At 36.3% G+C, this 27,416-nt stretch overlaps 1 protein-coding gene and 1 long non-coding RNA gene across 2 annotated transcripts; one reads left to right on the forward strand and one right to left on the reverse strand.

Moving 5' to 3' along the window:
* Positions 1 to 4,660: 4,660 nt before the first annotated feature.
* On the forward strand, positions 4,661 to 12,316 carry LOC139970479 (uncharacterized). The gene is made up of 2 exons (XR_011794157.1): positions 4,661 to 4,915; positions 7,306 to 12,316. It is a non-coding gene; the product is annotated as an uncharacterized lncRNA (long non-coding RNA).
* A 213-nt stretch (positions 12,317 to 12,529) lies between these two features.
* On the reverse strand, positions 12,530 to 25,894 carry LOC139970474 (uncharacterized). Its single transcript, XM_071976224.1, has 12 exons — positions 25,694 to 25,894; positions 23,712 to 23,831; positions 23,064 to 23,183; positions 22,237 to 22,371; positions 21,088 to 21,221; positions 20,255 to 20,481; positions 19,845 to 20,035; positions 19,192 to 19,233; positions 17,724 to 17,943; positions 16,956 to 17,072; positions 13,737 to 15,877; positions 12,530 to 12,676 (listed from the first exon to the last, which is right to left on the reverse strand). The coding sequence occupies exons 1-11, from the start codon at positions 25,772 to 25,774 to the stop codon at positions 15,687 to 15,689; spliced, it is 1,578 nt and encodes a 525-aa protein (XP_071832325.1). The 5' UTR covers positions 25,775 to 25,894; the 3' UTR covers positions 12,530 to 12,676; positions 13,737 to 15,686.
* Between the last annotated feature and the right edge of the window lie 1,522 nt (positions 25,895 to 27,416).

The following is a 27,416-nucleotide window of genomic DNA, read 5'->3' on the forward strand; positions in this document are numbered from 1 at the left end:
CTTTCCTCTGGAGATTTTTTTTTAAGTTTAAAGGGGTGGGAGGGGAGGAGGGACTTTAACAGTTTAATTGCCTTGTGAAATCACTACAAATATAGTGTTGCCAGATGCATTTATTGCAATTGCACCAACTTCTAAAAAACAAAAAAATTAAATCTCCACAGTAAAATTTGTCGTAAAAATAACTGATTATTATGATAATTATTATTATTATCATCATTATACAATGTTGAAACTAACACACTTAGATTAGTGCCTATTGGGGGAGGGGGGGGGGGGGGCAGTGCTTGAGGAAGGAACTATTTATCAAGCTACATACACAAGCTATATATAACAACATTGATGCTATTATACAGTAATGTGAACACTAGTATAAACTTCTGTACACTGAGATTGCCAATAAGGAATGGCTGTGGAAATTTCTCCCTCACGTCCAAAGTGTGGAATGTCTTGGTTTAGGAACACAAATATACACTATTTGTTGAAATATGCCAATGGATTTATAGTTTTTTAGCTAGGAGTTAGGATTAGTGTCCCAATGGGGCTGTAGTGGCCCCTTAGGACACCCTGTTCCACGGCCCCATATCCCATCTGGATCCACAGCCTGATTACAACAATTGAGACCTATGGTGGGCTAGGTGCAAATGAGATGGCAGTGTGGTAGGTCAACGTTTAACTCGATTCTGGTATTTACATCACTCCTTACTTCCCTGTCTCCTCACATTCATGGCACCCCTTCACTATATATTCCTATTGTATGTAATGTATATGGCTTTTAAGATACTCTTTTTAAGATCTGAGAAAGATTTCATCAAACTAACAACATGGATATATTCACGTGTGTCTGATAGCAAGAGCAATGACGTCACAAACACGACCAGCAAGTTCCTGATATAGTGGTCACAAAGCTGGGCCCAGAGATCTCTGTAATCTTAGTCTCTCTCCCTCCAAACTGTTCAATTATAGAGTTCCCCTATATATAGCAAATAGTTATCATCTCAACCAGTAAGTTCTTTACAAATTGGTCACAGCCTCAGAAACTGACCCAATCCAAGCCATTCTCCATGAACACTGTATATATCAATATGTTAAACAGTACCACCATGGGACTGTTATTACCTTGTAATTTGACATGTCTGTTAAACTCATCATATAGAACATGATAGACTATCCTGTGGTTATTTGTTTCATCATCTGTGACACAAGGTTATCAATATCATCATACATACTTTGTATGTGTGGTCATCTCCTGATAAGTCAATTGGGAGTCTCTGTTCTTCAGCCTGCAATATCTCTCAGCAGCACTAGTTCACAAAGCCTGCAAGTTAACCATGAGGCTGTGCACAGGCTAAATATAGATTCAAAATATGATCACTGGTGATATTATTGTTATGTAGCTGTGATGTAGATTGAGGGAGCAATGGAGGGTGTGGAAGAGGGTGGACAACACACATCACAAATAGTATTCTCACAACAGGTAAAGGTTACCTGTTAAATACTGTTTAAGCAGGAACCAGTCATTTTGCACTGGAATAGAAGCTACTGTAGCTAGTAGATTAAAGTAGTAGATTAAAGTCACTTTTGGACAGTTTAGATTTTAATGTGGTCTCACAGGGGGTGGGGTATTGGGAGGGATGGGAAAGCTGGTGTTTAAGTGGCCTTTCATTTCTTTGGGTTGCACATCTATGGTATGAATGCTAAGAATATGCACAGTGGTGAGCTTTTTCTTGATATAGGCCTATTTCTCAGATTTCAAAAAATGGAGCAAGAAAATGCGGCAATACCATCAAACAACATGGACTATATTTTGCTGCAGTTCCCTTTTCTTGTTGTGGTTCAAGAAACACAGGATGTAATGTAGTGTTTCGAATATGCACAGCAAGTTTGAAGTTTATAGATCTCGTGCATCATAAAATATTTAGAATATATTTAGGTCCTGTGTATGAAACAGAAGCTTTGACTCATCAAGCATTTATTTAGCGATTTACCACTTGGCTAGGCAGTTAGCCATGCAATACCAGATAAATTATTCAAGGTATTTCTCCATGGTAGCCTTGTTATGTCCACATGAAGTTTGGGTTTTGTGAGTTTGATGTGTTGATGGAGTCTGACTATAATTCTTGGCATCAGAGAGACAATCAACACCATCTGTGTACATATTATATACAAACAGGAATATCACTTTACTGCTTCAAGTACTCAGAATAGTTAACAAAACAAAAGGTTCAAGTACTCAGTCTGTTTTGCCATGTCATGTATTGCTCTGCATGCAATTGTTGCAGTATGTGCTAGTACTTAAAGGATAACATTGGGTAGAATTGAAATCATTAATCTTCAAATGATTGATTAAAAAACGATAAAATATGAAGAAAAAAAGTAAATAAATAAATTGTGTGCTAGTAATGCTTTTATACTGTAGCTGTTCTGGTTATCAAGAAATCTAGCTTAAAAAAATGTTGATTTCTGGAATGCTCCTTTAAAGGTATATAGGGATGCACAGGATCCAAATTTTTGGATCCAGCCTGAACCGGATTTTGCCAGATAGTACATGAAATTCGGCCAGATAAAATCCGGCCAGAACCGGATTTTTTATTACACAAAAGAAAATCATTAATAAGAAGTAGAAGTATGAAACAAGGAGTAAATCTTAGGTGAGGTATACGCATATTATAAAGAAGGTGAAATTAACCATTGAGAAAATTAAATTAAACATGTTAAACCTAATTTTTCCTTACTTTGAATGTTTTTATTAATTTTTGGAAATAGTTTACATTGATTTAAGTTAATACCAACGCCTTTTTAAGGAATAATTCAGGCCAGATTTTGTAAAAGATCCGGCCGGACCGGATATCCGGTGCACCCCTAAAGGTATATTGATAATGATTCAGCTCATTGGAGCATGCCTATAAATGTTGATGTTAATTAATGTAATTAAATGGGGTTATCTTTTGAGATTGGTATTTTCCAGCCCCCTGATCTCCCTGTCATTCTACCTCCTCTGGCTATGATATAAAAATTGGTTAAAGAAGTAGGTAAAGGTTATTATCAAAAACATTGCTGTTGTTTAATCCTAATGAAAAATGTGCAAGAAATTTAATAACCGGAGACTAGCTCCATGCCTCCAGTTTGTACATGGTAGTATCCACAAGGTCATTTGCAGTACTGATAAGCAGCAAAACTCCCATGTATTCTGACAATATTAAAAATGTAAAACTCACATACAAACATATGAACATACTCATCTATATGAAGTTCCTTTATTACATTGTCAGTGTATCCCCTTACTTTATGTGTAGGTTTTTCTGTGAATTGTACAACCTACCAGCAACTCTCTAACCGCCAGTAATTATGAAGTACTTGCCACGTGAGACTGATCATGAGTTGACTGTGACAATGGATGAAATGTAGTGTGGGAGGTGGGTGAGATAGTTGGGGGGGTTCAAGGAGGTTGTTTTAGGATATTAATATGATGATTATTATATTGCTGAACTTATTGCTATTGTCCAAGTGGGGAATCAATCCAAATTTCCCTCACTTATCTTCTCCAAACAGAAATTACTTTTTGATGTCTGTTTGAGGTCTGAAAATACTTGTCGCCTTTTACCAAACCCTATGAAGTTCTAAAATTCACATTTTTTAAGTCCTATACATTAAAGGTAGTCAGTTAAAGGCCCCAAATTATAGCTCGGTATAATTGCAAGAAGTTTTCAAAAAGTACTTTCCTGGATGTCTAGCTTTACTCTCCAAATTGTTCTCAGACATTGTTAAGGAACAAACAAGATGACTGAATGTCCCAGTGAGTTAAATTGCCTCGAAGGTTGTAATAAAAACAGTTTAAGAATTTTGACCAAAGGTGACCATATTTGAATATCTAGCATATTTGGGGCCAATACAGCGTACCTTTAAGTGCAGTTTTCATCCGGAATTCCCTGTCACCTGTCACTTTGTTACTAATATTTTATCAACTTTTGTCAGACTAATGTTAACCTTTGAACTTTATAAATAGTGATCATTAACATTCATAATTGACAAACTGCAGGAATCATCCATCAGAGGTGCTATATATCTTTGATATTTCGACCTGTATCAAACCTTATAAGCTTGATATCCTTGAATTATCAACATTGGTTTGTGACAGATGAGCAAAACAGATTACTATTGATCAAAATAGGAACTGCACCCACAACCAATTAATATGGCTGAAGTATTCCATCATGTCCTTACTTCAGTAGTTCTGTTACGTATTTGTTTTGTCTTCCGCTCGGAAGTAAAATTAACTTGCTTCCTGCTCAATAGTTTGCTCAATAGTCTGACTCAACAACCTCAATTATTGGAGCACAGCTTTTATTAATAATGATATGGAAGCTCTCGCTTATTCTCAGTTCCTTAGTACATGTGCTCACTTAATTTGTTCAGTTGGGCTTGTGATAATATTATTTTCAAGATCTCTTCTTGTTAGAACCTGAGGCAAGAAGCTAATGAATCATTAGTCACTGGGTCTGTAAATTTCATTTCAATATATGCCTGCTTGGCTAGAGTTCAATGTTCCATTCCTAGCTTGGACTCAGCACTATATTGTGAGTGGTATGTGAAAGATGCCCGAAGGGAACAACAGCAAAGCTGGTTAGATGTTTGACCTTGCCTTGGAGAAACGCAGGTATTGGAAAAGCAGGGAGTGTTCAAGGCACGCTAGTAGTAGTAGCCATAGTCTGTGTTGTCTCAGTGCTCTTGATGCTGACATATGAATCATTGGGCTAAGGTTTATTGCTGCCATCTGCTAAGTGGGTGTAGTCTTCACAGTGTACTGATACTAACTGCACATGCTATTACCACTCTTATTGCTTAAACTAAAGCACTTGGATCATTACAATAGCTGGATATACTTCTTCAGTAGTGAAAGATATATTGAAGTTTTAAGGTTTGTATTTCAAGTTTGTTTTTCATGTCTTTTCTGTAATTAATCTAAGAAAGAGAACTTCAGTGTCCTGGTAGAGCCCGTTGACGGCCTGAATTTATGTTGACTATCGAGGTGTGTCATTGTATGCCTGGTTACATTGTAAAAGGTGTTGTTTGGTTGTATTGTTAGCGTACATCGTTGAAGTCTCATGATAAGTTTGTCACCTATTGGCTTTAGTATCCTGTTATTGGAAGATTGGCAAAGTATCCTTAATAGATATTACAGTACATATACTTGCACACAAATAATTAATTTAGCCTTATTATCAGTAAGAACAGATGTGTTTGTGTATGGTGTCCTAGATTATAGTAGGATGGTTAATGGATGCAATCAGTTAGAGTTAAGTCAGTATATAACCTCAAAATTAAAATTCAGAGTACTTCTCATGGTGTAATTCTGTCAATTTTCAAGTCCTCAGACTTCAAAGAATGTCAAGTTCAGCTGTAGACAAGGGGAAAAAAAGAAGCTTTGAGGGCAGTGAAGGGCTTGCTCAAATTTGAATACAGGTTACCAAATGATATTAGAATATCTAGCATATACTGAACAAGTTTTTACTGTTGGTTGGTTTCAATGTTTGTGTCTGTAAGGATCAAAGGAAAGAAGGGAAAAGTACCCAGTGTATAGCAAACCTAACAGTGTGAAGACGAGAGGAATGGTTAAGTCAGTGAAAGAATTGAATGAGGTAAAATGGATCATGCAGGATGGATTTAAATTTAAACAAAACATTTTACCAGCATTTTTTTAGGGGGTGGGAAGGGTGGAGGAGGGGGTAATCATATATCTGTGTGCAATGCTTCATTGAATGATCTCATGAAATATGGCAAGGAAACACTAAACCTGCTGGCTTCCTTGTACTACTACAAATGTTAATGAGCACCATAAGGATTGATCTTGTCTTATCAGATTTTAAAGATTGTTAGCATGTTATTGGTTGATTGTCCCTTAACTACAAACATGAGAAGCGTCTGGAACATGAGGATACATGAGTAGTGTTCGGTTTTTCTAAGAGCTCTCTCACCACTCAACAGATACATCTTAAACATGTTAAAAGAGTTAATTCAATAGGCTGAACAATTTGCTGGTAGATGCATTGTGTGCATCAGTTGCATAGCAGATCCGTAGTCATGTTACATTTAAAGGCCAGTTCACCAATATAATAATTGGCACTTATCAGTTCTTACCAGAGTAGATTTGTATAGAATAAAGCAGTGGACTACAGCCTCTATGATGAAACAAAGGAGTTGCTAATGGAAAACTATTGAAATAATCATTTTAATTTAATCTGTTGCAAATGAAAAGCATTTCAGCTAGGACCTAGGTATTGTCAAGCTATGTGTTACAAAATTGCAAATGTTGTGCATGAAAGTCAAGTGTGAAGTTGGCCTTGGTTGTCTTATTCCTATTAGTGACTCATATATAACACAAAGGATTTCTAAAACTTAACACTTAGACTGGATGTAAGGCCGAGTGTCATTTAGGCATATATCCATGCCCATTGGATATATGTGCTGGTAAAATACCTCTCCCCTCCCCCATTAGTTGTGAACCCTAGAGTAAGGTGACCATATTTACCTGACTGGAATCAGGGACATTTATTGCATGACTGATATGGGGGAGGGGTCTAAGGGGTGTCCCCCTCCCCTTTGGAAAATTTTCAAGTGCCTAAGGTGCTTTGATGTAAAATGGTGATATTTAGAAGCACTTTTAAAATCAATTTTATTTTCAAAAATGTAGCTTTTTCTTAGATGAAATTTACTTACTTTACGAAAGAGTGCTAGGCTAGATCGATCTAGCACTTTACACTGGCCCACCTGAAATACTGGTTAGTTCCGTTCTGCGACTGCACACTTGACTAAATTTTGTTTTTACAATTATTTTACTAAAAATGTGGGATATTTTCGGAATTCCTGAACATTTTGACTTTTCGGGGACACTTGTTCATCGGGGACAACACACTGTAATCGGGGACTGTCCCCGAAAATCGGGGACGTCTGGTCACCTTACCCTAGAGCTATTGGGTCAACCATCATCGATCCTATACTATATACAGCCAGTTATCCATACTCAATGGGTATATATGCTGGTAACATCCCTCACCATTAGTTGTGAACCCTAGAGCTATGGTGTCAACCATCACCCATCCTCTAGTATAGCCAGTTATCCATACTCAATGGGTTTATATGCTGGTAACATCCCTCACCGTTAGTTGCGAACCCTAGTGTTATGGCACCAACAATCTTTCATCCTCTAGTTTAGCCAATAGCCTGGCTACAATCATACTTTTTCATTCCAAGAAAATGTTTCTTTCTAGATTATCATCTAACTAGCTTGTATCTGTTTACTTTCTCCAGCATCTTGTTTGGTCTTGACATCTGGTTACTAAAATGGCAAACTGTGGCTGGCTCTGGAGTATTGTGTGGGCTATCATCCTACTGATCATCGGCTGGCCTATTGGTATCATCTGTGGGATCCTCTATGCTATCCTCTGTGCATTCCCACCCTGCTGTATAGGCTGCCAAGATCTAGTCAATTTCATTCACAGAGGACTGGAGTTGCCGCGAACATGTGCCACCAACATGGTTGCTCAGAGATCTGGATGCTAGCGGGATCATCTTACTGCTGTGTTTGTCCTACAATATTAGCTGTGTTAAATGCAGAACATAGAACCGATTGAGGTGCAAGTTTGGGGGCCATTCACATATTTGGCCATCACAAGAATCATGAATGAGGAGATAAACAGCGAAATGTTGTCCGACCAATCATGACAAAATTAAATCAGCTAAATTGGATCCTTGTGTGGTAAATGCAGTCAAATTGTAATTTTTATGTTCAGTCAATTTCACCTCATCCGTGAGATACCAGGAGCAGGTCATTTCACCCTTCAAATTCATTAATAAGTTTTCTCAAAGAACTGCTTACCTTACCTGGTTGGTAAAAATTGAAAGACTGAATATTTGAATTACTTCACTGAAGTGTTGACCTCAGTTATGAAGTAACAGAATCTGGCTGAAAGTCTATTTCATCACTTTGTTCAATAAAATAATCACAGATAGAAAAAATTGTACAGGAATACAAATAAAGACAATGTCTTAACGCATGGGATGCATTTAAATTGCTGTTTCTGAGCTCTGTTACTTACAGATTACTTACAATTTACAAACAGCTTTATTCAATTTTATGAATTATCCTGACATCATGAAACAGAACACAGAGATATTTTACATAAATAGGCACTACTGAGAACGATTACAGAGTTGTAGAGTTCCTTTACTTGGTTTACTCTGACCTAGCTCATTGATTGTTCATTTTATTGTATGACCAGGTATTAGTTTGGTTTACTTTATTCCTAATCCCCCCACCCCCCACCTGTTTTAGTACTATCTGCTCCTGGTATCTACTGTTTTTAAAACTTGTTCTGTAATGCATTCAGTCTGTTGGTCCCTGATAGCTAAGCCATGACCTTACTTGGTTTATACTTCCACTGACTTGCTACTCTTGTCCACCCTTTATCTGTTAGTTCATTCATGGAGCTAGTAATAGCTCCATAGCCCATGTTTCTGCATGCCTTTGTTATCATATTTTACAATTGTTGAAAGTGTATTATATTCTACAGTAGTTAGCACTTTAATAATCAAATGCAGTGTATGGTTTGGGTATAATGCCAGTTTTTGCAAACATTTGTTGTTTCTATGACAATCTACATGAGCTTGTACATAGTTTAATTACAATAGAATGGAAGTATCTAAGCAACAAAGCTTCTTCCCTGAATGGCTTACTGAAAGTCTGAATTTTAATTAGTTGTTACAATCACAATGAGGTTGCCAATTATCTGTTCCCTTTCCCATGATGCATTGGTTTGGTTTACATGGAAATCTACAGTTATGGACATTGCAGTATTAGGACAGGACATATCAGTATGAGGACAGAATCAGAAGACGTCTGTTTCCAGAAGTATTTCTGCATCATAGTAGGGCTGGTTAATTGTTTTATAAACAGTAAATTTAACTTCACTATATTTTGGCTGAAAATACCTGTTTTTTATACCTTTATTTGTCGCATAATATACTAGTCTTATGCTCCACATAGTTACATGTTAAGTAAAAGAACTGTGTTATATGTAGTTTTCCTAAATGTATAGTTTTAACCTCACATCTTGTACTAGTGTAGCACATGCACTTCCCTCTGTAAACATCCCAAGAGATGATTCTGTACGCCCTTTATGATTGTATACGGTGGCTTATCAACATCTGGATTGCTTCCTTTGGTTGCTAATATTACAAACAAAGAGTACAGAGGATGCAATTTTAATCAGTATGAACAGGAAGGTAATCTGATCCCTTTATTAAGTAGACTTTGTGTTATGAGCGTGGATCACTTCCTCGATATTCTGAAAGATGTTCTTTGTTAGTCTAGATGAAGGCTGCGTGGGATATATTGAATATTCGTTGTTGGTAATGAGACATACAGATATGGCCATGGCTGGATTTATCATTGAAGTCATCTTTGTGTTTTTACTTTGTTGATACACTGCTCTGGTCATTCATTTATAGACAGTGTTAAACTTTCTGACTGTCACTGTAGTTGTCAGTAATGTTTCTGCTAGTATATATACACAATCCTAGTATACCTCAGTAATACAGTATTTGCCAAATGTGGATGTAACAATGTTCTTCCACGTAACTAATCAACCTCTTAAGGTTTTGTCTCAAAAAGTCATTTGCAGCTATACTTTATAATGTTCATCTTCATAAGCAATTGACTAACTGTAAAAACTCCTTACCATTTAGATATACTGTGTACTTTAAAGTATCTCTACAAAGCATAGACCATGCAGCAATTGGTACTTTGAACAAAGTATGAAATATCTGATTAGAGGCTTTTTCTGCTGTTGTCTGAACTTGAGAAGTTTTTTAAAGCTTGCTTGTAAATGAAAATCCTTTGCAGAGGCTGTTGTCTTCAATTTTAATATTCTATAATTGCCTTGTATGGAACCTTTATTGACAATGGGTGGGCTGAAAAAAACTAAACCCATACACCCACACTGTGTGAAACCATTTCAGTGAAACATTTAACTGTACTGTAGATTCACTGTGTACTTTAAAGTATCTCTACAAAGCATAGACCATGCAGCAATTGGTACTTTGAACAAAGTATGCAATATCTGATAAGAGGCTTTTTCTGCTGTTGTCTGAACTTGAGAAGTTTTGTACAGCTTGCTTGTAAATGAACATCCGTTGCAGAGGCTGTTGTCTTCAATTCTAATATTCTATAATTGCTTTGTATGGAACCTTTATTGACAATGGGTGGGCTGAAAAACACTAAACCCACACACCCACACTGTGTGAAACCATATCTGTGAAACATTTAACTGTACTGTCATGTGGCATGATCTCTGTACCTTAATGAATATTCATAAGATATTAAGAATGTATATCAGACACAAATTAGTGTGACAAAATGAAATGATTTGTGTTGTAAAATATTCACCTACCTATAGCTGCAGTACCATTACTTAAGGTTCAGTGACAACAAGCAGTGAACATCAAAACTATGCGTTGTGTACAGAATCATATACCACCATAAAAGTTATGTACATTTCAACTTTATAGTTTGCAATGCTTCATAAACACACCAAGTATTTGTTTGCTGTTACTGATGTCTGGAATTTATTGAAAAGTTTGTCTTACTCAGCCATTGTATGCGAACCTTTCAGTCTCAGACACATAGGTCCTCAGACATTTCAAATACCTTGTAAACATATCTGTATATTTAATCACAATATCTCTATGGCATGTGTATGCAGTGTCTGTAGCATTGTTATTTTAGCATAACTAGCAAATTGTGGCATCTCTTATTAGTCTCCAATGCCATCCCAGAGAACATTTAGTAGTCTACTGGACACCAACACTGATCTCATTTTTATGAGTGAGATTATTGTCCTAAATGTTTGTGGGGTAGTCAGTCTGCCACACCTATTGGTGGTATTATAGAATACCTAAGTAAGGAGCAGGTTCCCTCACTGCTGCATAGATAAAGCAGTTTCTCTCTCTAAGCAAACTTGAGTAGAGTTTATGTTAATTTATCAGTCAGTTGATTTGTTTGTGTAGTATGGAGACGTAACTACATACAATGTAGCCTCTGTGTTGTATCCAATTCCGCACAGCCACAGCTGGATTTATAATTAAGAAGAAGTTCCTGTACTGCCTAAATTATTACATTTTCAGCCAGCCATGCATGGTAAAGAATAAATATTGTACCATGTGATCAATACATCAGAGAAAACTATAGTGTGCAGGGAATTAATGCCTTAATGAACATAGAGTTCACAAGAAACAAACAGGGAATGTAAGAACAAATATGTAAGAATATTACTACTTAATTAATTTATGCTTGTTTCTTTATCATGCAATGCAAGTGATTCAAGTGTGATGTGTCACCTATTTGGGGCAGTGGTTCAAATTCTACAGCTTATTAAAAATAATCAGAATGTCACAAATTAAAAATTTAAAAAAAACTTTTTCTCTTTTTGGAGAGAATCCTGAGGTCATTAGTTTAAATCATGTTCTTGCCAAGAAAATTCTTTCCTTTTTAATTTGTTCATAAATTCCCACATGATTTTTTTAAATTCTTAATTTACTATAATTACTTTTTGCCAAATCTGTAACTTTTGCAGTTTACATTGATAATATCTCCTGAGAAGTGCCAAATCATACACCTTGAAGGACTTGTAATATGTGTCATAATTAAAATCACATTAATAATACCTTGAATAGCAAATTAGTTAAAATAACATATTACTGTTGCTGTGTTTTAATGTGGTAAAAATACACAGACAAAGGTTAAGCAGAAAGGTTTGAAGATGTAAAATGTTTGCAAAAGAAAATGTGAAAGTGTCGTTGCATAGTTCTGATGTACTGTCAGTCTGTTTGTACATGGTTAGTTGTCATACAGACAATGTAATAATTACTATGGCTGAAGTAAATAATTTAAGGTTTAATTTACATTGTATAACATGAGTGATTAAACCAGTATGATGGGGTTGCTACTCTACGGCAATTGCTTCCTTTTGACAGTGATTTAATTTCTCAAGTCTTCCAATCAACTCATTGGTTCACGACCCCTTCACCATCTTTCAAAGTTCACATGATTTACAACATCTCTGATGATGTCATTTCATAAAATGAATCTTAAATCAGCTACATTGCAGTCTTTCTTCAACTCATTGCTGCGGCTGAAAAGTAGTGTCCATGTTTTAGGTGCTTTTTCATTGTTTTATACTCCTTTTGCATGAAATATATTTACCCTTGTCTTGTTATAAATGTCTTTGCAACAATTCAATACAACACACATATTGAAACTGAATCCTACTCTTGACTTTTTCTTTGTTATTAAATTGATGGACAATCTCAATGATGTTGGCAATTTAGGCACATGTAAGTTGTTAGAGGAAAGTGGGATGGGTAGGAAAATAGTCGGACTTTGTAAGCAACTGTTCAGGTGAGAGGGTTGTGGTCAAATTTGACTCACCATCTGTGTGTGGTCACGACAAAGACAAGAAGTACGAAGAACAATTTGTTTGGTTCATACGGCATCATCTGTGCACTGAGTTCATCTTCTATTGGAAAACTTGCTAAAACTACAATTAAATACAATCATAAGATTAGTGAACAATGGCACAGTTGAAAAACAATCCAGGTACAAAGACAAATATGTTATTTACACCTGTACAAGGGCGGCGGAAGTACTTTTAATCTGGGGGGGCACCAACGTCGAAGGGCACTTTATAGAAATTCGATTGGACTGATGCAGCCTGATATTTAGTACCCTTTATAACTCTTATTGTATTATCTTATTTGCGTATACACATCACTGCATCAACGCCCCCTCCCCCTCAAGGAAACAATGCATACTAGCACTGCAATATCCAATGTGCAAATTGGGAAACAAGGAACAAGTTTTCTTTCGAGACAAAATGAGGTGAAATCATTATCAAGTCCAAGTCCCTGCACACGCGATCGATACATGCATGAAAGCAAATGAAATATGTCAAAATACGAAAGGATGGGGTAGGTTATGGGATATTAAAACTATACTCATTATTTATAGTAGGCTATAAATGGCTTCTGCTTATTACAAAGTCACAATGTAATATAGCAATGCATTTTTGGAAATGCACTAGGATTTTTTGGGCAAATTGAATATGCATAATGGCACCCACCAGAATGTTAGAAGCCTTGTGGTAGTAAACATAGGCGTAGGAGGCGGGGGGGCCCCCCAACCAAAAATTTTTGTAAAATTCGGGCAATATGCTGAGAATTTTTCGGGCACCTACTGAAAGAAAAATAATTTGCTATGTGTTTTTCAATTGTTATACTGATATTATTATGATCATGATTGTTGTAATGACTTTCCCAATAATTCTAACCAATATAGAAGGGTAATAACACGGCAAATGATTGTATTTTATTGGCATGCGATGTAATAACCGATGCATGCCTATATGATATGCACATTAACATGTTGAACGCGCGCGGAGCGCGCGAAAAATTTGGGTAATATTCTTCGGGCAAGTGTTACAGCCCCCCAAATCAAATTGGGCCCCTACGCCTATGGTAGTATACATATAAAACTTCCCGAAATATTTCAATAGACGTGGGTTTCGCTTTGTAAACTCTTTTTTTTTTATAGAAATTTTAATGTAGAAAAAGGGCACATTTTTAACCTGAGGAAAAGTGGGGGGGCACGTGCCCCCTGTGCCCCCCCGGTTCCGCCGCCCTTGCACCTGTAAATATTCTTCAAAAACCCAGAGTAATAGTGCTCCCACCCCTCCCCATCTTCCTAGTCACTATTCAACCTCTCCCTATAGACCAAGCTCTTTAGGAGGACATAAAATCAATTTCTTCTAAAACACTTTTCCAAAACCTAGAACAATTTACAGAAGTTAACAATAAAGGTACTGTACAGGTTAATGATAAGACAGTGATAAAAAATATACAAATATCAATAAAAGTATCACTTGCTATTTAAGATAAATTCATCTACCCCACATAACGAGTGTATGATATTATTACTACACTAATACAAGTACCTAAGAGACTTTTTAAATCTGTCATTAACACAGCACTTGCAATGGCTGTAAACTACAAGACATAAGAATATTTTGTACACAAAAGTTATATCAATATTATATTCTGACCTATCTAGTGAACTGCCCTTCAGCTTACATGGTATTTAATCTATTAGCCTTAGCAAACTATGTCTTTAATAGATAGGCTTAGGTTATCCTGATGTGACCTGGTCTTTTGCTCAGTAACTATCATAAGCTGCACTTGCACTATGACAACTGCAAAACTGAAAGTTATACACCTGAAAATTCTTCTGCATAGAACAAAACAGTGAGACATGTGACAAAACTTCAGGAAATGTTGGTATTCAGTCCTTCAGATGAGACATGATGGGTCACATGCCTGGTTATGCAATGGTAACAAACAACTGTAGCATGTGATTGCATTGTTTATCACTGAGTTGGGCAGCAGTGAGGATACTGAAGGTAACAATCGCACAGTAACATTTTACTTCCTGTCAATCAAGTTATCAACACACTGTTATTCAGATAACCATTCAAAGTATATACCACTCTTTTGTCAAATGATATATCCCTTGACTTTAAATCAACAAAAATTCTACCACTCTTCTGAACTCTTGGTTGACTCCATACTGAATCAAATTTTAGTGACATGAAAGGGGACAATATTTACCTCCATATTATGAAAATTGACATCAAGAGCACACCATTACTGGGATTTGTGTGCATCACCTTCCTGTTACCATGTCAACCTGCTATGGGGAGCCCTGAAAAATATTTTCTACCATCAATGGTCCACACTTTGAAGTACAGCCTAGGGAATCATTGTTTTGTCATTGTTATGATTTCCTTATTCTTTGAGAGAACAAGTACCTTTGTTATGCTCATATGAAAATAGATTACATATCAGAACAAAGGAGATGAAACAGGTTAACTAATCCCTGATTATAATAGAACACATAAGTTACAAGTTTGTGAACAAGGCAAGAAAATATACTTATCTATACCCCACAATTTAACAGAACTTTGACAACAAGATTAAATTATTAACTGGATTAACCATGTATATTTTCAGCAATGTTACCTTCCTTTAACTGTGCTGCATGATAACCAGAGGCTGTGGCAAGCTCAATGCAAAAACCAGTGACTGCAGCATACTTTTATTTGGTATCATCCATTAAACCAGCAAGTTTCATTCATGACACAATAAAAGTGCTAGGAACTTCTGTTTTGTCATGATTGGACATCAAAACTATTTGAGTACTCTGCATGAGGCCGCAAACTTGAAATAGTTTTGTAAAATGACACACCAAAGCTATGATAATAAAAGGAGGATATGGTATTTAAGGCCTCAGTGTGCTTTTCCTGCTAACAGTACTTCATCCATCCTGTTCTCATCTTCCAATATTTATGTTACCTAAAATATTCAAAGCTTTTAATCTGACTAACCATTTTACATAATTACATTACTGGCGGGCAACAGCTTTGTGCAACATTGTGTAAAATGAGAAAGAACATAAAATATGAGATTGCATAACTGCGTGCAATGCATTTGTCATTATAGATAATTGTATATAGAGAATCCAATAATGGAATGCTGGTAGCAAGTCATATGGTACATATTTACAACGCACTGTCAGGGTTCCTCTATACCACAGATAAACCCCTTCTTGTCATCATATTATCTTTCCTACTCTTTGTTCTGTGTTTAGTTGCCGCTCTCTGTCTCTCTAGCTTGCTACCCAGTTTCGGTTTCTTCAAATTTTCTTTTGCTTTGGCAATGTGCGAAATGGGTCGTGATTTAACTGGTTGAGTTTCAGCTAACGGTTTCAATTTACCTAGTAAAGAAAAAAAAGTTTGCATGATCATCATCATTATGATATTAATGAAACGAAACGATATTATATGAGTGAACATGTACATGGTGTGGAATGTAGCCTAGGTTTGTTATTACTGTAGCATAACACAGCCTATGTCTAGACTAGTGTGTCACACTCTGCAGTCAGTTGTCCAGTATTCATTTGATGAACTGATCTTTTACAAACCATGGTTAGGTGGACATAAATCATGAATATTGGGCTAGAACAGAATAGGAAACATAGACCTGAGCAGTCATATACCTAAACCAAATGAGCTTAGGATGCCAGTAAGAAGCCAATGTACCTAATGTATCATGCAACAAACAGTCACAACCCATTCATTACACACAGCCCCAGACTGAAGCAGGGAAGGGATTTCGATACACGTAGTTACTGTATAGAAGCAAGGAACTGGTTGATTGAAACAAATTATTCCATTATCGAGAAAATTAGCGTACATACATGTGTGGCCTACAAATTTCTGTCAGTCGGGTCATGTTTGGGATGGGGTTGGGTGGGCATGCATTGATAATCTACCAGGATTAGGCTTGGGTGGACATGCATTGATAATCTACCAGGACTAGGCTTGGGTGGGCATGCATTGATAATCTAGCAGGATTAGGCTTGGGTGGGCATGCATTGATAATCTAACAGGATTAGGCTTGGGTGGGCATGCATTGATAATCTAGCAGGATTAGGCTTGGGTGGGCATGCATTGATAATCTAACAGGATTAGGCTTGGGTGGGCATGCATTGATAATCTAGCAGGATTAGGCTTGGGTGGGCATGCATTGATAATCTAGCAGGATTAGGCTTGGGTGTGCATGCATTGATAATCTACCAGGATTAGGCTTGGGTGGACATGCATTGATTATCTACCAGGATTAGGCTTCATGACTGTCTTTCATTGCTTTCATGTATAATGTGGGTACATGTGTAATGTATATAATGTAATGTATAATGCATAATGTGGGTACATGTAAAATGTTTTACATGTGGTTTAACATAAGTTATATGGCTAATTTGTTGCACCAGGAAAAGATATAATTGAACTTACCACTGTAAGGTTTATACGTCAGTGGCTTGGACAAGGAAGCCTTCAAATCAAATTTCTTCTGAGTGGCGGGTGAGTTGACCGAGGTATTGGAAAACTTAAAAGGTGTGGTACTGGGTCCTAAATTTGGCAAAAGAAAAAAACAAAGTATATTTCATTTCTTCTTTGCCTCCTCCCAATGAGTGGGTTTGAGGTATAGAAGTGCCCTTGCAGACAGCATTTACTAAACAGAAAAATATATTAATAAAATTAGCAATAATAAGATTTGAAAACAACTGGTTGCCTGTCACATTGCTAGTCCACTGATCACAACAATCACTAAACTCACATGTTCAGCTAGACTCGACGAGGATAATAGCTTCAGATTGGAATAACATTTGCAGCAAAATGAACAAGGCATAGGCATAGGCAAGGTACTTCTACTATCTAAAGACAGTGTGATAGCTATCAAATACATTTCAACAGAATCTATCTTGATTCTTACTTTTTTGTCACAACAGTTGTTTAATATAAATCTCTGTTGATCTTCAAAATTTACATCAAGAGTAAGCTGAGTGACCTTTCTGCACAGGTTAATGAGTAATCATTCACTAAAAGTTTCTGCTTTGTTTGGCTATATCATCAACTACATATTATTCCTTCTTACATTGTCCGTTTCAGAAGGTCAAACCTCATGAAGCCCCCTCCTCCCTCACACCATTTACATTGTAGTCAGATCATTTGAAGAGTTTTATCTTTTTTATCTTCTGGATAATGAAAGCCCACCCTCACCTGACACAGACTTCCTGCTGACTGAGCCACTCATGACCGCAATGGATTTACGGCTTCCGGGTGTTGCAATTCTCTGCTCTGTGCTGGTCTTCCCAAAGATAAATGTGGAAGGCTTTGCTGGGGTTTTAAGCCGTGAAGCATGGAAGGTTACCGTCTTGGTAGTTGGCTTACTCGGTTTTGGAGAGAAGAAGCTAGTCCTCTTCATAGCAGGTTTAGCATCCTGTTAAATATAAGTGTTAGATATCACATTATACATGAATTACTTCAAGCAAAATACACAGATTCATGAACTGTTTATAACTGAAGGCCTGTTAAGTAGACACTATGTGAAAGAAACTTTAAAGGAAGAGGAGGATACAGTTAAAGGTAGATGATACTAGTCTGGAATGGAGAGTGAGATGCATCGAGTATCAAGATATCTTCACATAAAATATAAACGATGAATTGAATCAGATTTTTTCTGTCGTCGAACATAACATTTTATGATTTTCTAAATCTTTCTCATAATCTCATGAGAGCAACATCTGAGAACTCTTTACAAGACAGTATTGCCAACATAGAAGACCAAATGATGAAAGGCTTTGTGAATAATTGCCTGATTCAAAGACATCAAGGTAACCTTAGCCAGCACACTTGAATTTTGACTATTGTTGAGCTTTAGAAGTTCAGCAAGGTTCTTGGACTGACTAAGAAGGATCCTTCCCACATACCAGATATGAATTTCAACCAAGGTATCATTTTGAGTTATTTAGCTTTGAACTTAATCACCAAAACTGATCTTCCAACTGGTGATAAAGTGTTAGGGTAACCCCTAGCAGGTGATTAAGTGTTTAGGGGTATCCCTAGTAGGTGATAAAGTGTTTAGGGGTACCCCTAGCAGGTGATAAAGTGTTTAGGGGTACCCCTAGCAGGTGATAAAGTGTTAAGGGGTACCCCTAGCATGTGATTAAGTGTTTAGGGGTACCCCTAGCAGGTGATTAAGTGTTTAGGGGTACCCATAGCAGCACATGTATGTCAACTTCTCCAGTAATGGTTGTGAATGTATCACCAATACCTATCACACCTATATCACCAATATCTACCTATATCACACAAAAAAAAGGTTCTAATCTTGAATAGTGTGCAGACTTATGAGAACAAAAGCTATTTGTTTAATAAACAGAAGAAGATACAGAGCATGCTACCTATGTTCCGAAGATGAGTACAGTGCTAACAAATAACGTTGTTCCATTCTATGAAAGGTCAACTCATATTTCTCAAGTTACAATATTATGGACAAGTACAGCTTTTTGCTAATCCAAAGCTTTACAATGGCAGCAATATAGCTTTGGTACTAGCTTACATATGTGTTTCACTATATAAAATGTATGTCTTTGCTTGTGCTGATGGGTGTAGTCTGTAGGCAATGAGCCTTTGTTGATGTTTGAGAAGTTGATTGTGAGATGTTTACTTCTCTTGTTGGACTCACCTTTGGAGTCTTCTTGGGAGTCTTCTTGGAAGAAGATGGAGCCTTTGGAAAAGAAAAATTCGGAAATTATGTTACTGTTAACTGATGAATGCATATCAATGATGTGGTCATTACATTCTTAACATATACAGTCAGCTTTAAGATGTGTCTTCAAGGTGACTTCCTAAACAGAAGTTAGCTTCAAAACAAATCCCTGTGTCACATTTATTGATATGCTTGCGGAATCATAAAAGCAGCTGCTTTATGCTATACAGAATTGCGATACTGCGTAAACAGAGATTTATGCATCATTACATTTGATAGTGTTGAAACATCCTCATCATAGCTACACATTTAATTCAAAATTATTAGTTGAAACATTGTGTATTAGAGTGCATACCAATCTTATCACATTAAATGTGTCCAATTATATATTAATTTTAATTATTAAATTTACAACATATAGGAAGTATACAAATTTCCACAGAGGTAAAAAGCAAAATGTTAAAAAAGTACATGGCAACACTTCAGTATTTCAACATTACTGTGATAGTTCCCAGTGCCCTGTACGCTACAGACAGACCACGGTCTAAACAGAACCACCCCCACATCTACTTCCAACAAATTTGTCTGACAGGTGTATAATAAAACAAATACCTATTTAGATGACTAACCTTTTTGTATGACTGAGTCAATGCTTCAATTCGCTTCCTCTTTCTCTCCAAATAATCATCGATTGATTCCAGTTTTTCAAACTGAGCTTTGTGAGCTTTCTTAAAGTTTAAAGATTTCCCAGGAGTAACATTTTCAGAAGAGGCCTTGATTTTTGGAAGGGGTATGCCTGTCTTCTTGGTTGCAGGTAAAGCTAATAATTAAAGTTGAAAAATTGTTATCAGATAAGATTAATACTTAAAACTTGTTAACAATGTTTACCAATGACTATAAAATGTAAAATGATATACTTACATGTCAGTTGCATTACTTATAAACTGAGGTTTTACTCATGCTCAAACATACATCATGAAAAATCAATAAATACACATTAAGGAAAAATATTTTTATGCAAATTATATGGGATACTAACGTTTTTGTGGTGAGGTCTTCAATTCCAAACCAGTGATTGTTTCTGGCTTCATTTTATTTTTATTTTCTGGCGAAATCCTTTCTGCTCCTCCTGTTTCTCTTTTCTCATTCGCTGAGCTGCCATCTTGATTTCCGTCCATGCTGGTTGCTTTCATTTCTGACTGACTTCCATTCTCTGTTACTTCACTTTTTGGTGACATTGAAAAGGTCCTTTTCCTTGTTGATTTTCTGTAATAGAAAACATTATGGAAGTCAGGGTTGGCCGGTTCACATCACATTGACTTAAAGATTGATTTAATCACTTGATTTTTTTTTAAAGATTTAAATGATTGATACTGTTAATCCATTTTTTATAAACTCTATATCACAACCAAAACATGTTCTTTTAACTTCATAGAAACAACAGAACACCCTCGGATGACATACACCACCATCAGTCCTTAACTGAATAAGCTTGGATGTATCAAGGGACATGTCTCAAAGAATAAACATGTTATAGAAACACAACCTGGACTGTAGCAGTGTTTTATAACGGTCTAAAATGTATCAAATTAATTTGTGCTAGAAGTTATGTATTCATGATCAACAAAAAATGGAAGTAAACAAAATTTGCAACAAATGATCTAAATCAAATCACTCTTTTTGTTTATATCACCAACCTTGAACCTTTATAGAAGTGCAAATCCAGTTTGATAAAAAATTGCAAATTTTGTAAGATGATATGATATTTGATATGAAGTTTTGTGTTATGAAGTTTTTATGATATGAAGTTTTATGATATTGAAATTGGTGCACTGTAATTATCAAAAGTTGGAAAAGTTGCATTTCTTTTACCTTGTAGCAGGGATAGGATCTGCTGGTTCAGATATTTTCTCCACATTACCAGCTGGAGCGAGTCTCTGCTGCTTGGCAGGCGGTAGCACTAGTTCATCGTCAGAACGACTTCTCTTCTGAGATGACTTTGGTGTCTTGGAAAAGTAAGAAGAACCCAAATCGCAAATGACATCTTAACTACAAATATTCTTTCATGTTGTATCTCATTGTAGACAGATCAAGTTGGTTTAACCATATACTACTCTAACTAGTTAAAAAATATTGTTATTTAACTGTCTATAATGATCCAAATAGTTTGAAACCCTCCTCTGATTACTTCATCAGCATCTTCTGGTTTCCTTACGGCTTCAATTTCATTACATTGGTATAATGATGCACAGTGCATTTTCTTCTTTAATAGCATACAGTATGTAATTGTATTGTGTACTACGATATTAAATTAGAAAGCAGACATTAAATTAATATTGATATACTCTGTAGAACATTACAAATCACTGCACTATCACTACTGATAGTATGTTTATGGAGACCTCTTATTATTACTGGCTCATCAATGCCATTTACTGGGTTACTTGATATAGCTATAGCTACTTGATGACAGCTCAAAGCAGACATTCAATTAATCTTGATATACACTGTAGAACATTGAAAACCACTGCACTATTACTACTTATAACTTATGTTAATCGAGAAATGAACCTTCAACTATTACTGGCTCATATATGACAGTGGCTGGGCTACTTAATATAGCACACAGCTCAAAGTAACACAAAACTCAACAGAAAACCATGACAGAATCAATCGCATCTAAGAAGATGTTCACAATACATTACAAATGTGTATCATAATGTAGTTGGGTTTCATCTATGGGTGCTCTATTGTTTGTATGGAGTTAAAATAATAGTTTAGAGATAACTTTAATTTGACATGTAAATGTAGAGTATAGGCTTAATCTGTGTTGTGTGAAGAATATTTATATGCTAGTTATACATTCACATACAGGAATCACGTTCTGGAAGAGCTGTATACATGATTAATTCTTCGTACCATCTAGTTGATTTGGCGACCATTACTAACCATCTATGTTATGTACTACTAGTTTTACTCTCTAGTATGCAAACTGCACTAGATTCTTGGAAAAATATATACCTTAACTACTTCCTGGGGAGTTTTGATCACAGAGGTGCGCTTTCTCCTCAACCTTTGACCTCTTCTTCCTCCTTTCACCGACTTTTCCTGTTTGGTCTCTGTATCAAGTTTGGGTAACGATTCTGTGATTTCATTCTGAAGAGAACAAGAAAATAATATGTATGATCCAACAGACCATTAAGTAACCTACCTTACTGTATTTTAAACTTGTCAACTTTAAGTTAGGGTAATAGCTAAAGACAGTTGCCAATCCTTTGAATCAATATGCATCTAGGTTGACAACATGACATGATGATAACGTGCTAAGAAAATGGTTGGGAACCACATTAATGAAATCAATGTTATTGACTTTCAACTGATATAAAAAAAGAAAGAACTGATATTAAAGAAAGTGTCCATTTGATGTAAGTGTAATGTCAAGAAACATTTTCTTTCTGAGCTTGCTGATCTTATAATCTACAAGTGGCACAACATATTAGCCATATGTGTTTTCTTCATAATTTGCTCGCTCATTCCTTATGGTGGGAAACACTGTTAATTTTACCTAGGATTAAATAACATACAGTTTATACACAGTTTCACTGAGCAAATGCTTTCGAGAGCACTGAGGAAAGTCATGCAATGACTGCATAGTTTTTGTGTTACATACATGTACACTGTAAGCAATTTCTTGTTTCATCCCTCGTGAGCAGAGATCATAAGAACAATAACCATGTACCAAAGGCACAGTATGAGATGAACCAGTAAGTAGTAACTGTGAAAAGTCAAAACAACATAGATATGCAAAAAAAGTAGTTTAACATTACAAAGATGAAGCAAAAAATGACCTGCACTGGTTCAGGATCAGGAGTGTCATCTGGTGGAGAGGCTTTCTTGCGCCCCCTTCCACGTCCTTTTTTGACTCTTTGAGGCTTTGCCTCATTTGTCAGCTCACTTACAGAGTCTATCTGTAATGGTAAAGAAAGAAAGAAAGAAAAGTAAAAATGAAAACATAGAAGTGCTATTCATTCCTTAGCTGTCTGTTGGTATGAAGTATACTGACACAAATCAGTTAAGTAATGTGTTACTAAGAAAAAAGCACACTTAAGTATACAGCCGTAGTGCTGATTGTAATGTAGCAGTCATCATGTATCATGTATAAAGTTATAAACTGACCACTTCTTGATTGATTTAAAACCTTGTGGCAATAAGCTGATAGTTAAACTCAAATGCTATAGTATATTGCTCATAGTTTTCATGACTGTTAAACTCAACACAGTGCATATTATATGCAGCATATTATATAATCATGACAAATTACAGACATTTTCAATACCAAACATGTTTTATGGTTTACTGTGTGTGTGTGGCCTGTACATTAATGATGATGTTATGGCAAGGAAACACAACCAGCTGCTTAAAGGTGAACCCCTCCATGATAAAAATCGACCAACTAGAAGCATGAAGTGACCATACCCGTAGAATCATTACCGTACCTTAACAGAGGTGCTTGCAGCTTCATCTCCCTCTGTTTCATTTTTTGCTGTGTTGATATCTTCATCTGATGGATTAAGTTGACTCTGATAAGCAACCAGTGCCTTGATTAATTCTTCAGTCTGAAAGTTAAAATTAAATAATTTCATGAGTCATAGGAAAGCAAATTCATGCAAAAAAAAAAGTATTCCAGTGGCAGATGTAGATTGCTTTGAAACATTGCAATGGAGGAGCGAATTAATTTCCCCACTACTTTCAAACCTGAAAGTGTTTTGTTTTGTTCATAGGCATACACATAGAAAGTAGTGCAAACTACTGTAGGTAATCAATGACAAATACCATCTAATCAGTAATCACTGTATCAACATTTTGTTAATAGTTTGAAATATTCTTATATACTTAATAATAATGCTTCCTCAGTCAAAATTATTATTCATTCATATTCATTCTTCATTTTCAACTAATCTTATCCAACATTTATCCTGGGCTCTTTGCAAGCAATCATCTATACGAAAATTACAGTAGGCCTATGTGAATAGCTTTTTACGCAATGTAGATTTAAAAAAAAAAATCAGTACAGTCATTTACAAATGAATGTTGCGCCACAATAACATTTACTGAAGCACGTGGTTAATTGGACCGTGAAAATTTTTTGCAACAGAAACTACTTATTGCAAGAATGCACATTTTACATGAGCAACTATTAATGCAGAGAGAAGAAACATACTGTGAGCTGAAATATCCTGATCAGGATCAGAGATGTTAGCTTCCCACAAAATTCATAGATTGTCTCCACTCATTAACATTTTCTGATCAAAACAATGATTCAAATATTACGTGATAGTCTCAGAAACAATGCAAGTGCATCTTCGTTGTCAAAATGCATACGTACTGTATGTGGCAAGGCCTAACGTTATGATATTGGAGTACAAACACATGATAGCCTATATAGCGAACTTCACTATCTCTACACAGGGGAAAGTAACTGTTGCACGTAATTGTTGTGAAACAACATACTACGTGTTCATTGAGCACTACAGGTGCAAGAATATTCACAGACAATGGATGGGGACTATTAACCAATCAAATCACGGGAATTTTGAAAAGCATCATTGTCTATTTTTAGCATGAGAATCTCCGTAATTAGAATGAGAATCTCTGTGTTGTTAACCCTGTACAGTACCTTGCGGTTGATTGTTATGATATATTTATTTTCAAACAAATTCAATGATCTGTGGGAGTAGGAGAACTTTTGGTTCTTGTAAGAAGTTGTGGTTTTTGAAAAGAAATAATGAAAGATGTTCATTCAAAAATGTGTTTTGTTATGTTTTCCGTTGACCTAGTTGTGAGTGTGTATACTTGGGGTTTGTTTCTCAAAAAATTTTTTTTGCATCCGCCGGATGCAAGCAATTTGAAGATTTTGCGTCCCTGGCCAAAACATTGTGTCCCGGACGCAGAATCCTGCATTCATAACCATGCTGGGACTCCACACTTTGGATGTCTGTGTCACTCTGATATATATTTTAAACCAACCAGAACAATTAACAGGTGGATATTCCAGAGCACTATAGGTGCTAACCACAATAAAATTTAGGCCTAGGCCTACCTGCCATTGTGATGACATAATACTAGTTACTATTACCAGTGGTGAAAGGCCTCACTGTTTTATAGATTGCATCTTCTAAGTTCTAACATTGGCCTTCTTTTCTCTCTCAACTAGGCCTAAGTTTGAAACTTTAAGAATATTATTGTAAGCAGTGAGTCTACATTATTTAGTCCAGATTCCCTGTTAATCCATTCAACTAGCCTAGTTCTACTGTAGGCTAGTTGACTAGGCCTAATTCTCCAAACTTGTTATGCCCTAGCCTTACTTTACCTAGGCTAGCTAGTACTTCGGTATAGGCTTACAGTAGGCTAGTGTAACTTATGTTATAGCCTACAAGACAAGTTTCGTTGCTCATTAGTGAGACTTAGCGTAGGCTACCTTCATGTTGGCCCTTATACCAGCCTTCTTTGCACACTTCTGCAATTCAGTCCGTTTCATGCCTTCGAATTTTAGCTCCATTGTTTCAAATTTTAACAGCTTATACAGCTTTGAAAAGTTTGTTTAGGCTCCTCTGTCTACTTTCTATTCGGGTATTATCCAACTTCCTAGGATAATTTCAAAATCGTCCTCGCATGAAACACTAAATATGATTGGTTAACCAAATGATGGCGCAATACAACATAATTGTAATAAGACTACGGACGCTTAAATACGGAAGTTTAAAAGTGCCATCAACATAAGAAAAACTTTGCCCCATTAGTTGACATTTTTCGGTAAATTCTTTAGACAACAAGATAATATCTTATCAAAAATCAGAAAAACATTTTGCAGAAACATGTTAAAATTGACGAGATATGAGTTGTCAATTACACATTTTGCAGAAAAATGTTCAATTGCTTGAGCAATCCAACATTTTTCTAATTTTTGATAAGATATTATCTTGGTAATTAAACAATTTACTTAAAAAATATTGACTTATAAGGGCAATGTTTTCTTATGTTTGTGACATTTTAAGCTTCCGTGGCTATGAATTTGTTTGGAGATCACGACAAGGGGCCATATAGACTCCACTCTGTTACGAACTCGAACTTAGCCAATCCAAAATTTTGTTTCGGTAAAGGGGTTTTTGATGCAAAATGGTGTTATCCCCAGTCAGGGAATTTCGCTTGTATTTATATAATTATACATGACACCATAGACTCTACCCTCTGTAACACGCTTCCCTCTTTTCAATCATTTTACTACATTTGTGAATACGACTTTGCGTGTGTGTGTTATAAAATGTAAGGAATTTGCAAGACAATTGTGGGGAGGGGGATTGCTGTCCCTGACATATATAATGATATCAGACATTTAAAAAACATTAAGTACTTTTGAGTAGGTATACGCATGTACCCCTTTTATGTCATATACAATGGCGGCACCAAAAATTCAAGAGGGGGAGGCGGGGCCGGGAAAGCAAGCAGTTTGGGAAGGATAAGGAGAGGGGGAGTCTCAAACGTACCTATCTAAAGTGTACATCATGGAGTTTGAGGATATTAGGGAACACGTCCTGCTCCCCCCCCCCCCCCCCCATCTACCTTTTCATCGGTGAACAAAATTTATTTTTTTACATCATGAAATTCAAAATTGTGACAAACTTTATGCAGAGTCGAACATGCACCCTTTTCAAAAGCAATGTTGATCGATTTCAAGACTGACTTCCATGCAGTGACTAGCTGAGCAACGTTTCCGAAAATCACTAATGCGGTAATTTACTTTATATTTGTATCGGGGACCTGGTGGGAGTCTAGGGTAAATTAGCCCTCGGAAGGCTTAGCATTTTGTAGACTCATATTATACCCACACATGATAAAGGAAATTTGTTTTAGTTTACCACAGCTCACTCAGGGGGGGGGGGGGGGGACAAGCATCATGATTGGGTTAGAAATCCGCCAGCCCCCTTGGCGCCGCCACTGTTCATACCTCAGTGACCCAGAGATGTTTTATTTTTCATTAAAGACTACAATCCAGTTCCATACGACTCACGGAACTTTCACTAGAACTGTCATGCACTTTGAAATTTAGTAAATGCTCCGCCACTATAAATGTGCAGCAAACGTGTCAAACAGAGCCGTATATCGCTGTCTATCTGGTGTCAAATACGGTCCTAAAATAGATT

The sequence above is a fragment of the Apostichopus japonicus genome, chromosome 8, assembly GCF_037975245.1.
Source record: "Apostichopus japonicus isolate 1M-3 chromosome 8, ASM3797524v1, whole genome shotgun sequence".
Taxonomy (NCBI): domain Eukaryota; kingdom Metazoa; phylum Echinodermata; class Holothuroidea; order Aspidochirotida; family Stichopodidae; genus Apostichopus; species Apostichopus japonicus.